This window comes from Pseudochaenichthys georgianus, chromosome 13 (assembly GCF_902827115.2).
Source record: "Pseudochaenichthys georgianus chromosome 13, fPseGeo1.2, whole genome shotgun sequence".
Taxonomy (NCBI): Eukaryota; Metazoa; Chordata; class Actinopteri; order Perciformes; family Channichthyidae; genus Pseudochaenichthys; species Pseudochaenichthys georgianus.
In genome coordinates this window covers 25,492,031-25,506,925 of record NC_047515.1, presented here as the reverse complement: position 1 = coordinate 25,506,925, position 14,895 = coordinate 25,492,031, and the positions used below count along the sequence as shown (strand labels likewise).

Below are 14,895 nucleotides of genomic sequence, written 5' to 3'. Positions count from 1 at the left end.
TTTCTGTTGACCGTTTTTGTCCATAGTTAGTATGTTTTGATTTTGTTTATTAAATATCCTTACAACTATATTGTTTCAACATGGACTTTCTTTTCGAAAACGCGTCACAGTTTAAAGCCAAGTTTAGCCTCTCGGCGACTCAAATGTAACTGAGTATTGAGCCGCCACAATATTCATTGCTATCGGGATGTTAAGAGCATTCCATGGAATATAACAAAACGTGTATCTCGAGCCCGTTTCTGAAATGTACCTACCCCACCTTTAACGGACATGTTGACTGTGCTGCAAATCCGTCATAAAAAGGGTTCAGAGAATGTGTTTGGAGATGCTCTGTCCAAGCTTATGGCTTCACAAAACCTGTGGATTTTTGTCTCAATGGAGGGGTGTTACGGCCGCTGCATCCCCGGTCCTGTTAACTCTGTTTGATTGTTGTTCTATGTAAATGAGCTGTGCGGTTGCCCTGATGTCCTTGCAGGCCCGGCTCCAGGATGAAATGACTGAGGGGGCCGTTAAAAAATCCGATGGGGCGATTTTTTTTTTCACAACAAAGAAAATACTGGCAATGTAATTAATTGACACACAAAGCTTTTTTCCTTCTCACTGCTCTACAATCTCTTTGCTTCTTTATTTGTATTCCGGATTTACCCCTCTCATTCTGTTATTTTCCTCTGATCTTTAACGATAGTACATTATTAGATGGCTGCACTTTTTTAACAGACTAACATTGATTTCCTCAATGTATAAATTGACAGGCTCTGTAATCATACCATAACCTTTTCTCCTCTATCCCTTAACTCGTCTTCCTATACAGATTTACTTACTTACTATCTACTCTATATCAGGATTAAAGAAAAATGTAAATTGATTTTTTATTTCCAGGATTGAATGTTCAAATTAAGGCCTAAAACCTGGCATTTCATAACAAAGTGACTAATATATAAACCAAATGTAATATTGGATACAATTCTACACCAAATGGACAGACACAGATTAAAGTCCCCTGGTTTGTCTCTAGAGTCTAACTGCCATGAGAAAAATCCTATCAATGTTCCAAAATCCGTCACTAGATGGCGCTCATTGTACCAATACGGTTTATATAATACATAACATATTATTATTATAGTAAAAGGGCTCGCTTTGGCAAAATCCTGATCCATACAGGCATTGCAGCCCTAAATAATAACAAGTAACCATCATGTGTGGTGCTATCTGTAGATATCTGTCTTATTTGTTGTTGATTTCATATTGTTTTCACAGTGCTGTGAAAATGAATTTCCCCCTGGGGACAATAAATCTAATCTAAACTAATTTAATATTCAATCCCGTACTTGGCGATTGAGAACATACATTCGTAATGTACCTCGTTTAAAGCACTTTTGTTGTAATACTATGGATTTAGTTGACACTACTAGCCGACTTTCTTTTGTCCAATATTTTTGCAGGAAGGTACATTGAATTAGAAGTAGAAGAAGAAGTAGAGATAGAAGAAGTAGAAAAGAAGAAGTAGAGGTAGAGGTAGAAGAAGAAGTAATAGAAGAAGAAATACGCCAGTCGTTGGCTGCTCACCGCCTCCGAAGATGTGATTGGAGCATGCCGGGCCAGACACGCTCCAATCCTAGTGCACATCCAGCACACACCTTCCGGAGACGACTACAAAGCCTGTGGACAACGATCAGTCAGCTGGCTCTGATGTGTGAACAGACGCCTCTCGTTACTTGCTCTTCATTGTTGTTAAGTGTGCTTAACTCGGGTGGTCCGTATTTAGTTTAGTGTTGTGGTGATTAGACAACAGATAAAGCCAGAAATCTAGGTGTAGACATGGACTCTGACCTGAGTTTCAACAGTCACATTAAAACGGTTACTAAATCAGCCTACTATCACCTAAAGAATATATCTAGGATAAAAAGACTAATGTCACAGCAGGATTTGGAAAAACGTGTCCATGCTTTTATCTTCAGTAGACTGGACTACTGTAATGGTGTCTTCGCAGACATGTTTTATATAGGTATGGCCCTACAATATATTATTCAAATATAGCATGATAGGTCCACTTTAACTAATGTGCATTTAAAGAAAAGAGGAATAGTTTTGGCGAAAACTAAAAAGGTACCATGGGGTACAGGAATTAGTTTTGGTTTCAAGACCCTGGTTCACGGAGGATACCATAAACAAATCCTAGAAGGACAAGGTAAACTTAACTATGTGCATTCAAAAATAAAAAAGAGGAATAGTTTCGGCGAAAACTAAAAGGTACCATGATTATAATTTTCCAAAGGGGGGTTCGTTCAGATGTGTGTATCTCACATTGCAGTGTAACTGTGATTCATGTATCTTTGCTTTTAAATTAGTGTTTTTAGATATCATGTCATAATGTTTCTTAAATGCTATTAATGTCTTTCATTTTTGTAAAGCACTTTGAATTGCCTTGTGTTGAAATGTGCTATATAAATAAACTTGCCTTGCCTAGATGTGTATAGATTAGCTTAGAATTACGTAGACTGTTTTCCGTTAGTATAGCTGTATTTTCCTACAGTCTCCTTTCGTTAGTGTGTACCACTTTGATAGTGAGGGTTGTTTTGTTGCTGTTTTGTTTATTACTATCTATTCCTTTGTGTGTAATTAGGCTCTCTTATTAGAGTCCCCCCTTGGTTGGTTGCCCATTTAAACCTGCACCCTTTTGGCCCTTTTGTTTGTTTCTGGCTGCGTGCCTTCCATTTTGTTATCCTATTATTTAATAAACTCCTTATAATTATTACCAATTCCAACTGGTGTATGTTGCTTTTCCTCATCCCCTAGTGGGGATGTAACAAGAATATTAAAATGTAATTATAAAAGGTTCTTTGCATTTCAGTAATCTAATGATGCTTATATTCTATGGTCAAAAAATACGAAAAAACGAGTATCAAGTATCAAGCTGCATCGCAATTGGCTAGATCAGGCTGAAAAATAAATCTGAATATGATCAAAATATGGACTAATGCAATACCCAATTAAGGACTAGTTCTATAACCAAATAAACAAATATGGGATAGTGCAATAGCCAAATTGCAGAAGGGGAAAATATGTTAGAGGCTAAATGTGTTAGAAATACCATTCTGAATGGAAATCATTGACCACAAAAAAGGAATGATGACAATCATCATTCCCTTCAATATTGTGATTCATATCAGAATTGCAATACCAGTGAAATATAATCACAATCAGATACCTTTTTCCAAAGCCCATGTCTGAGATATAACTTCAAACTGGAAAGTCTGGTCAGGGAAAGAATGACTGCTCTCAAAACAAACAAGACAATTTAAATTGACCCAGTTTCCTTTTTGAATAAGCAAGCAGCAATTTGTATGACTCATAACAAATTTGACTGCTGTTTCGTGTTGTGACCCTTACTCAAAACACAGAGGGAGGCTGACTCTTTGTTTGGCATAACGCCCCCCCTTGGAGACATTCACAGTGTCTTCACTGAACTATAGAGCTGGTACGTGATATTGGCTTTTAGTCGTGTAACAATAGGTAGATGTGTGATGCACAGTCTGGGTCAGGTCTCCCTAAGGCTGGGTTTAAAGGTCACAGTTGGTGCGTGTGGCTTTTTTGTTTTTTTAAAAATCAGGTTGGTCCACCAAAAACAGTTTTAGCTTGTTCATGTGCTGGTGAAAGCCTGCAACATCTGACAGAAGAGCTTGCGGCATAACAGCATTGCATTCAGGAACCTTTCAATCAATATCTACTTTCAACTACATTTTCACAGACCTTTAAAAAGAGAAACAAATATAACAAATCCGTCAGGAGAGAGCAAATCTATTTGTCCACCTTTTTGTCAATAGAAGGAGAAGTTGACATTAACAAAATCAACAGTTTTTTTCTACATTAACTGCCACGGTCAGAGAATGGTGGAGAAGAGCTACTTCGAGCCAGCTGCATGAGAATGTGCTTCACATGTGGTGAATAAAAAAGACAATTCTAATGTGTAACAGATCCATCAAACAACCCGTTTAGGATGGGCACTGTTCCTCTAGCTCCCATGTGTATTTCTCAAGATGTGAAACTTGTTCTTTAGGTCAATTTTCTCTCCATGCTGGTAGAGTTTGAGCAAACTGCAATTTTAAAGAAGGCTAGGATGGCTTTTTATTTGTCAGCATTCAACAAACAACTCAGAGACTTAACTCAACTCAACTTACTTGGAGAGATGTCAGGGCTGCATGGCAGTTGGAGTAACCAGCCTTATTTTTTCTTCAAAGCTGATGTTTTGAAATCTTCACTTACCACAGTAAAGATAGACCATTTTCACAGCAAACATTTTGACTTGCAGGGAAAGCACAGTTGGTATTGTTTTCACCTTGGGAGTCTGCGTGTGTGTCATTATTGCCAAATGTGCTTCTGGAGACACTTGCTGTAGCACCACAGAGGCCATTTTGAGAAATAGCACGAGTGTTTATATGTCAGTCTGTGAAAAGATGGTGTCACTGTGAAAGTCTGTTACAGTGCAAGATGCAGTCACAAAACTTCACAATGGGTATTTAAGATTCAATGAGTCTCCCCACATTAGACCCCTATGCCCCTTGCATGATTTGGCATCACAATACATTTTTATTTAAGATGACGATAAAGGCAGATTTAGAAGATGGTTGTGATCTGAGCAAGAGTGCTGGAAGTAGGTGGGGGGACCATTGGCCTTTTATGCTCCTGGCCTGATTTGACTTTGATGCCGGTGGGATCTAATGGCCAGATGGTTTGTAGATATTAATGTTATTAATTATGCCTGTTCTTTTCAGATATAAGTTGATTGTTACGACCCTGGTCGTTATGTGTATTGTGTGTAGAGATTTCCTTCAAGTCTTTTAGAGTCCTTCAGAATTATTAGGTAGGTTTAGTAGTAGGCATGGTTAACAAAACTGTGAGTTTATGTCTTAAAGGGGGGGTGTCACGGCTGCTGCTGCTGTCTGCTCGTTAACCTGTCTGGGATTGTTTTCAGCTGTGTATGTTATATGTATATAAGAGGTGCCGTTGCCCGGACGCCATTGGATGCCAGTTTCCTGTCCCTCCTCCGGTAGGCGTGACCGAAGATCTGGATTGGAGCAGGTCGGGCCCGACTCACCAATCCCTGCCCACACCTTCCGGGGACTCTTACAAGAGTGTGTGCATCTCACGGCCCGTCCACACAGCGGCGTGCGTTGAAGCTTCCAACGCTTCTGCCCATTTACTTTGAATGGGGTGACGTCACTTTTAGCCGAACTGCATCGTGGGAAGCGGAGCGTTGCTGGCGTGGCTTGCTGCAAAAGTTGAGCAATGTTCAACTTTTGACGCCTCGGCAGAAGCGTCAGCCAATCGAATAATATGCCAGTACAAGCTCTAGCCAATCAAACCGCTGCTTGTGTGTCTGGGGCGGGAGATTCATGTGATTGGTTGTTGGTCGAGTGTCAGACACGCCCGCCGGCAAGCGTCAACGCACGCCGCTGTGTGGACGGGCCGTCGTGCTCTCCTTACGTTCTGTGTAGCTCTGTGCTAGTTCTGCCACAGTGTGTGTGCTTAACGGCCCGTCCACACAGCGGCGTGCGTTGAAGCTTCCAACGCTTCTGCCCATTCACTTTGAATGGGGTGACGTCACTTTTAGCCGAACTGCATTTTGGGAAGCGACGTGGAGCGTTGCTGGCATTGCTGGCGTCAAAAGTTGAGCAATGTTCAACTTTTGACGCCTCGACGGAGGCGTCAGCCAATGAAATCCTGTTTATGCAAATCTGCCAGTACAATCGCTAGCCAATCAAACCGCGTGTATGCTGGGAGAGACTACGCAGGTCTTTTCCTCATATTCCAAAAAATGGAGGATAAATTAATTATAGCGGTCGTGAATCACCCGGTGTTATATGATCAGTCTCTGTTCATTTACCGGGATACAAACCGGAGGAGCCAGGCATGGAGGGAGGTGGCAGAGACAGTGGGTGGAACTGGTAGGTTTTCGCCAGTTTGGGGAGTTTATATTATATATGATATTCTGAACAAACTGTGCTGTTGTATTAGCTGTAACGTGTCTCTACTGTAGGCTAGTTTTATTATATGTACAGCACTTTGGCTCGACCAAAAATCGTTTATAAATGTGCTATATAAATACAACTTGATTTGATATATCCAGTGTACTTAATTTTAACATTGAATGGACAGCTTGCAGGCATAGACAGTATATCTAGCCAGCATGGAATGTAGCATAAAATAGCACCATAGACATTAATGTCATAAATGTTCATCATATAAAGTGTGAATGTAAAACCTTTTATGCAAATGACAGTGATAAAGGGATTTGCTTTTCATTAATGTAGAAATAATTTAGTCAATTCTTCAAGTAGTTCAACAAATTAACTTTATTATTTCATTTCATTAGAGGAATTGTGCAGGACACGGTGGAAGTCTCTGAGGGACAGGTTCCGGAAGGAGAAAGCTAGGGAGAAGGAGGCAAAAAGAAGCGGGGCAGGGTCGTCAGGGGGATATAAGCCCTGGCGTTTCACGGCAGTGATGGGTTTTTTAACCCCATTTCTCATTGACCGTGAGACGTCCAGCAATATCCCCCGGCAAACCCTGCCTCCACCCCCCTGTACTACTCCTGACCCTAGCCAGGTGCCAGAGGATGAGAGCCAAAGCCAGCTAGATGAAAGCCTTGGTGAGACTCAGCCAGCCAGCAGCCAGCAAGCTGAGGCAGGGCAGACAGGAGAGGAGGCAGGGCAGACAGGAGAGGAGAGGAGGAGGATAATGTTGAGGGCCGGGGAAAAAGGAGAAGGGGAAGGGAGATGTCCGCCTTTGAGAAAGGGTTGCTGTCAGCCATCGCTCCTGTTCTCTCCATGCCACTACCTCAACCTCGTCCAGTGGTGGAGGAGGACGAGGACGAGTTGTTTCTCCGGGGCCTCTTGCCTTCATTGCGAAGGATGTCCATGGCAAAGAAGATAAGGCTGAAATTTGCCATTCATAAGGCATTTTTTGAAGCAGAGCAGGAGGAAGACTGATTCATCACTTTTTTTTATAGTTAAGTATATATCCCCACACACAGACCACAGACACACACACAGACCCCCCCCCCCCACACACACACACACACACACACACACACACACACAGACCCCCCCCATACACACAGACCACAGACACACAGACCCCCCACACACACAGACCATAGAGACACACAGACCCCCCCATACCACCCCCCCAACACACACAGACCACAGACACACACACAGACCCCACACAGACCACAGAGACACACACACACACACACACACACACACACACACACACACACACACACACACACACACACACACAGACCCCCCCACACACACACGCCATGTACACAGGGGAGCAATACTGTATTTACCTAGCTATCTTAATTAATATCATCCATCTGAACTAAATCACAGACTTCATTCATCATTCATCCATGGCATGCATTCTCTCTCTTTATATACAGAGTCAGGTTAAAGAAGTAGAAATACACAACACAAAACGTACCGTAGGCAGATGGCGAGTCACTCGGCGGGTCCGATTGACAAACGCATATGGGTGTCTGCCTTTGAAATCAGTGGACCCACTTTCCCGAGCAACTCGTCGAACACGTCTTTGCTCATCCTGAAGTACTGCTGAAACAGTACATCATCCAGGCGGATCTCTTGGACCAGAACGTGGTATTCCCCCCGTTGCAGATGTTTTCTGAGTATTGGATGTACCCAACAACGACGCACACTACATGGCCTCCTGCGAGACATTGCATACACTAAAGCCACCCTTGCTACTACACCTGCCCCGTGCTACCCTTGCTACAAAAACCGGCATCCATTTTGGCAATAGTGGAGAAGAACCGGGCTTTTCTTTTTTTGCTATGTCGGGGGCGGGAGATTCATGTGATTGGTTGTTGGTTGCGTTGACTCCCCAAGCTTCAGACACGCCCACCGCCAAGCGTCAACGCACGCCGCTGTGTGGACAGTCCGTAAGTGTTTTGTGTGTATTCTGTGATTTGTGACGGCGTCGAACTTGTGCGAGACGCCTCACTATTTTAGCCTTAAGTGCTCATAGTGCGCTATGACTGTGATAATCTGTGGCCTTTGTTTTGTGTAGCGTTATTTTGAACAGATAGCTGGTTTTAAGAGCCTGTATTTTTGGTTATATCATCTTTATTTTGAGTTTATTATTAAAACCAACCTCTTACCAAGAACACCTGGTTTTGTGTTGCTTCCCTTTTACCCTAAGCGAGCTGGGGACGTAACATATTTGGGGGCTCGTCATTTCTAATCAGGTTGGTATTTGATAAATTCGAATCAGATGGTACATTTGTAAGCTTAGGTTAAATGGCGTTATTTGGCTGTGAGTCAGTTGAATTATGTCCTTCGCTTGAAGGAATAGACAAGTGTTGAAAAGACCATTTCAGATCGCAGATCATTTTAGTCTCACGGTAAAGAAAAATGTAGTAAAAGATGAGCTTAAGGCTCAGGTCATAGATCAGTTGGTGGAACGGGGTGTCCTTAAGTTGTCCGGTGAATCAAAGCTGGCTGTGTCTGATGGTACCATGGCCCATATAGAGTTCACACAGGAGCTTGACGGGGAAACCCAGGCTGCTGGCGCGTCGGGAGGGCAGGATGAGGAAGGTACACAGCGGGAGACGCCGGGTACACTTCCTCGATTCGATGTACTATCCACGGCAAGTGATGGCTCTCAAGATGTAGTGAGGATTAAAGTCTGCATAGCACGTCTTGAGATAGAGGCTAAGGAGCGGGCCGGGCAGGCACAGCTACAGTTTCAGCTGGAAATAAGGAAGCTGGATGCGCAGACACACGCACCAGCCCCACCCGCAGGTATGACACCCAGTTCCACTAACTTGAATTCTGTTGGCTTTGATATTAGCAGAAATATTTATTTGGTTCTGGTATTCCGTGAGACTTACAAACATATGTGGAGTTCGGCAGGGAAAAGGGAAGCATGTCCGATAAATGGGTCACAACATGTAAAGCGAATGATTTTGCTTCTCTGCGAGAATTGCTTCTGTTAGAAGAATTTAAGAAATGTTTGCCGGATCGTATTGTGGTGTAGAGTGTTTTACTGTCGCGAACCTGGGTATGTCATCGCCAACTGTTTGTCACTGAAACGCAAAGAGCAGCCGCAGTCAGGCACATTTTGAGTCCTCATGAGTCCTTATGAGTCTGTTAGTCCTTAGAGTCTGTTAGTCCTTAGAGTCCGTTAGTCATTAGAGTCTGTTAGTCCTTAGAGTCCTTATGAGTCCTTCAGAGTCTGTTAGTCCTTCAGAGTCCGTTAGTCCTTAGAGTTCTTATGAGTCCTTATGAGTTTGTTAGTCCTTAGGAGTCCTTATGAGTCTGTTAGTCCTTCAGAGTCCTTATGAGTCTGTTAGTCCTTAGAGTCCGTTAGTCCTTAGAGTCCCTTAGTCCTTAGAGTCCCTTAGTCCTTAGAGTCCTTATGAGTCCTTATGAGTTTGTTAGTCCTTCAGAGTCTGTTAGTCGTTCAGAGTCTGTTAGTCCTTAGAGTTCTTATGAGTCCTTATGAGTTTGTTAGTCCTTATTAGTCCTTATGAGTATGTTAGTCCTTCAAAGTCCTTATGAGTCCTTATGAGTCCGTTAGTCCTTAGAGTCCGTTAGTCCTTAGAGTCCTTCAGAGTTTGTTAGTCCTTCAGAGTCTGTTAGTCCTTCAGAGTCCGTTAGTCCTTAGAGTCCTTATGAGTCCTTATGAGTTTGTTAGTCCTTAAGAGTCCTTCAGAGTGCGTTAGTCCTTAAGAGTCCGTTATAGTCCTTTACATTACATTACATTACATTACATTGCATTTAGCTGACGCTTTACATTACATTACATTACATTGCATTTAGCTGACTCCTTTAGAGTCATTATGAGTCCTTCAGAGTCCGTTAGTCCTTGAGAGGTCAAACATTTTCTTTAGGGGGAAATGTTTGATTTTTAGTTGGGGGGTGTTACGACCCTGGTCGTTATGTGTATTGTGTGTAGAGATTTCCTTCAAGTCTTTTAGAGTCCTTCAGAATTATTAGGTAGGTTTAGTAGTAGGCACGGTTAACAAAACTGTGAGTTTATGTCTTAAAGGGGGGGGGGTGTCACGGCTGCTGCTGCTGTCTGCTCGTTAACCTGTCTGGGATTGTTTTCAGCTGTGTATGTTATATGTTTATGAGATGTGCCGTTGCCCGGACGCCATTGGATGCCAGTTTCCTGTCCCTCCTCCGGTAGGCGTGACCGAAGATCTGGATTGGAGCAGGTCGGGACTGACTCACCAATCCCTGCCCACACCTTCCGTGGACTCTTACAAGAGTGTGTGCATCTCAGTTAACAGGAGAGGTCTGAATCTGTGTCAGACGGCTCTCGGTGCTCTCCTTACGTTCTGTGCTAGTTCTGCTACAGTGGTTAGTTAGGGTGTGTGCGCTTAAGTGTTTTGTGTGTATTCTGTGATTTGTGACAGCGTCGAACTTGTGCGAGACGCCTCACTATTTTAGCCTTAAGTGCCCATAGTGCGCTATGACTGTGATAATCTGTGGCCTTCGTTTTGTGTAGCGTTATTTTGAACAGATAGCTGGTTTTAAGAGCCTGTATTTTTGGTTATATCATCTTTATTTTGAGCGCAAGAAAATACGTCAATCATCTCTAATGACCCTCCAGACAAGTCAGTAAATCTTAAAAGCATTTCTCATGAGAAGTAATTTATGTTCAAAGTCAGCTCTTCCACACATATTAAAAGTCTGCCTGTAGAATTCACCTCTTTCCAGAACAGTTTCATTTAAACTCAAACCGCAACTGCATGCTGAGGAATAAATAAACTAAATGATTATAGGAAATGAAGCCATGCATATCACAAACAATCAGTCGGAGTATTTCTGTGGTGACTTTTGGATCAACACAATACTTTTCTTGATGTATTTTCTGCGGTGAGCCATACACAAGCTGAAAGGCCTCAGACCAAACACCAGGGGTTTTAAAGATTATTAGAAAGATCAATACCAGTCTCAGTCAAATTTGAACACACCGACACGACGCACATACTCTATTTTTACATGCAGAATGACTTACACTTCTCGAATATCACTTCCACCATCTCGGAAACCATGGCAACTCCTTATACTGTAACTCCAGAACTTGACTGAAAATCATCAAATGTTTGAATTTCCTTCAGTATCAAAGTAATTCAGTGCTAGCTGTATGTTTTCCTTTGGGACATTGCAAACTAGCAAGCTAATGTAGCATTCACGGGGCTCAAGTTGTAGCCTACCACCAACAAAGCTTAAAGGTCCCATGTCATGCTTTTCCGGTTATTACCCGTCCCCTTGTGTGTTATGAAGGTTTTTATGCATGTAAACGGTCTGCAGAGTCACAAACCCTCAAAGTACACCCTGTAGCGATTAAACCTCTAACACAGAAAAGACCTGTCTATGCTGCCCCAGAACGCCTCGTTGTAGATTTCTCTTTTTCCATTGTTTTCTTCCTGGGTACAGTGACGTGTCCATGCCCAAATGGACCAATACGCGGAGCCGTTACGTTACGTCCGCGGAGCCATTACGTTAAATCCGAGGACTTCTTCACACACACACCCTCATTCAGCTGCAGCTCCGCCTATTTCTCCTCCCTGAGATGGCGAGGCTGCGGGTGTGTGTGTGTTCGGGCTGGTTTCGCTGTGTCTCGCTGTCTCGCAGACGGCCACTGGGCTTATAGGGAGGGGGGGCAGGAGCTCCAACAAGCCGTTTAGGACAGAGAGTGAATACACATACTTTACAGAGATGCTGTATGAGAAACCAATGTGATTTTGGAAAATTGCACAATATAAATCTATGTTAGTATACCTCAACAATGGAATTATGATCAGTAGAAATGGCCATGACATGGGACCTTTAATGACATCCCCTTATTTATTTTTAACAGGCCTGTTAAGGGTTTTCCACAAAAGCTCCGTGACTATGGGAGGTTTCTGTGGGAGATACTACTCTTGCAAATTAATTCCTCCTGTCCAAATTGTTTGTAGCCTTTGCACTTTAACATGCTTGCCCGGTCTTTAAAGGGACAGTTACTAAACTCTTGTAGTAGACCTGTCAAGCCATTCAATCACTTGAAATATTAATCACTGAGGTTTGATTTGCTGTAAAATTAAAATGGTTGTGATTAGAATGGTATAGGCTTCTCAAATAATAAAAAACCTGTATGTAGATTTTGTTTATCTCCACTTGACTTGACTTTGTCCTCAAAATGAGAAATAAAAAGCCTATTTCTTTCAGTGTTCAACAGGAAATCAATGTGAAAGTTATAGATCAAAGCGTCGCTGTATTCTCTGAAAGATTACATTTTGATTAAATGAATACCCTTAAGGACATGTGCAGGTGAAGCATATTGATTGTCATTGTAATCTCAAAATAACCAGAAATTGGAGGTTGATTACTTCTTTTACTATTGATTAATTGTTGATTATGCTCTCTCCGTTATTTCAAGGTTGGCCTCTAGCAACATGGATATCTTCACAAACGGGGATTTAGGTGTTGACGGTAACACAAGCCATGAAACAGGACAAGAAAGACTAGAAGGCACCAAAAGCCAAGGATACAACCACAGCGACCCACTGGACATGTTCATAGGCATAGAGCTTCTTCTACGTTTCAAACCTCTCTTCCTGCCACTCTATTCCCTCGTAGTGGTGGTGGCTGGTGTCGGAAACTCCTTCCTGTTGGCTTGCATCTTGTCTGACAAAAAACTACACAATGCCACCAACTTTTTCATCAGTAACTTAGCAGCTGGAGACTTGCTGATGTGTTTGACTTGTGTTCCACTGACTGTGTCTTATGCCTTCGACAGTCGTGGCTGGGCTTTTGGAAGAGTCCTCTGCCATTTGGTCCCCTTGCTGCAATGTGCGACAGTGTTTGTATCTGTGCTTTCACTCACTGCCATTGCTGTGGATCGCTACGTTGTTGTGGGTAAGGGATATTACATTATTTGTTTATCTTTTGAGAATTTCTTAATAAACATGCGATTTGCAGGATTTTTAAATGTGTTCCTTTGCAACCAAATGGTGTTATCAAAAAAGACATGAATGCATGATAAAAAAAAACATAATATAGAACACAAATACTTTGGTTTTCAGAATTATTTAAAATATGTTAAATACAATGCAAATCTAAATATGAGTAATTCTGTATTACTTTGGTTTTCATTCATGCTATTTTTCCTTCCTGTCTCAGCTCACCCAGTACGGAGGAGGATCTCTGTGTGGAGTTGTGGGGCAGTGAATCTGGGTGTGTGGCTTTTATCTCTGGCCCTGGCTGCACCTCAGTCTCTTTACACACGCTACATGGACCTGCGACCCAATGGCATCGACCTCGTAGTGTGTGAAGAATTCTGGCCTCATACTGGCAATCTGCGGCTGCTCTACTCCTGCTTCACTCTCATTGCCTCTTATATGATCCCGCTGCTGTCAGTCAGCATATCTTATTGCGCCATCACTGTTAGCCTGAAACGCTATTCAGTGCCTGGGGAGCCATCAAACAGCCAGCAGCGATGGAGCCAGAGGAGAAGGAAGACCTTCTCACTGCTGGTGGCCTCAGTGCTGGCTTTCGCCCTGTGTTGGCTGCCTCTGCAGGTGAGTCCCTGATCCAGACTGTAACATTCTTAAATGAAGCCAAACTTCGAGCCAATTTTAGCTCGACTACTCTTCTCTGCTCCTTATATAACTAACCTGTTACATGGATTTTGATTAAAATCTTGATTCAGGAGTAGGGCTTTGGCAGAAGATCTAGTCAATTCTTCCTAGGTATCTACTAGGAAATGCACAAACTCAACAGCAGTAAAAAGATGAAAAGGGGAAATCTTTAACTGACAATAAGATAATGAATGTTATACATCATTAACCACATAATCTTATTTTCAGGTACACCATGGCCATAAAACTAACTGTCTGCAATGAGCAATGCAAACAACTAACACCGAGGATTTGATCATCATGGTAGAATAGCTCAGACCTTTCATTGCAGTAGGATTGCACAAACAATGAGTCACAATCCAAAAACCAAAGAATGCTTACACACAACTCACAAATGGTTGCAGAAATGTGTGAATACAAGTAAATACAGCCAGGTTTTTCCATGTCACTGTGCAGGTGCTGACCCTGATGCTGGACCTGGACCCAGACTTCCACATCATAGGGAAGCGCTACATAAATGTCTTACAAGTATGCTGTCATTTAGTAGCTATGAGCTCTGCGTGTTACAACCCTTTTATCTACGCCTCACTGCACAGCAAGGTGCGCATGCACCTGAAAGGCTACCTCTGTCCCTGTCGTCATCGTCAGAGGGAGACGGTGGAGAGGGTGTCGTCCAGGAGCTGATTTTAGTCCGTGCCCTATTTGATATAACTGGCTGCTCTAGCATCGCCTGACACCCAGAGCCCTTGTCCAGGAAAACAAGGCAAACGCTTCATTGTACTTAAAAGCAAGGAATATGTCTGTTTCTCTATCAGTCTGTCTGTCTCTCCATCTGTCTGTCTCTCCATCTGTCCGTCTGTCCGTCTGTCCGTCTGTCTGTCTCTCCATCTGTCTGTCTCTCCATCTGTCCGTCTGTCCGTCTCTCCATCTGATAGCTTAAGAACTGTTAATCCTACCTTCATCACTCATGGCAGGCTGGTGTGGACCCAAGGACACGCAGAGTCAGATTTGATGTTATTTGGACACGCAACAAGTGATATATTAATACACTTTGAATAAACAAGCAACCTTTTTGTTAAGGGCTTCTTGGCTCGACACACTGACCATTGGCTTCAGTTCACTTTTGCTGTTATCCCTGAACGAACGATGAGCGGCTCTTGTCAGCAATATCAGGAGTCTGTTCTGAATTTGCATTGCATTACTTTATTTAAACCAGTTTTCTCAATGTGTTTCCA

General features: G+C 42.7%; 1 protein-coding gene across 1 annotated transcript in view; it reads left to right on the top strand.

Moving 5' to 3' along the window:
* Positions 1 to 14,394, top strand: part of LOC117457798 (prolactin-releasing peptide receptor) — a 62,220-nt gene extending 47,826 nt beyond the window's left edge. Inside the window, exons 2-4 of the mRNA XM_034098030.2 lie at positions 12,460 to 12,938; positions 13,203 to 13,600; positions 14,117 to 14,394. Of these exons, the coding sequence (XP_033953921.1) occupies positions 12,460 to 12,938; positions 13,203 to 13,600; positions 14,117 to 14,344 (1,105 nt within the window). The 3' untranslated portion in view covers positions 14,345 to 14,394. The remainder of the gene's footprint in view (positions 1 to 12,459; positions 12,939 to 13,202; positions 13,601 to 14,116) is intronic.
* The last annotated feature ends 501 nt before the right edge of the window (positions 14,395 to 14,895 follow it).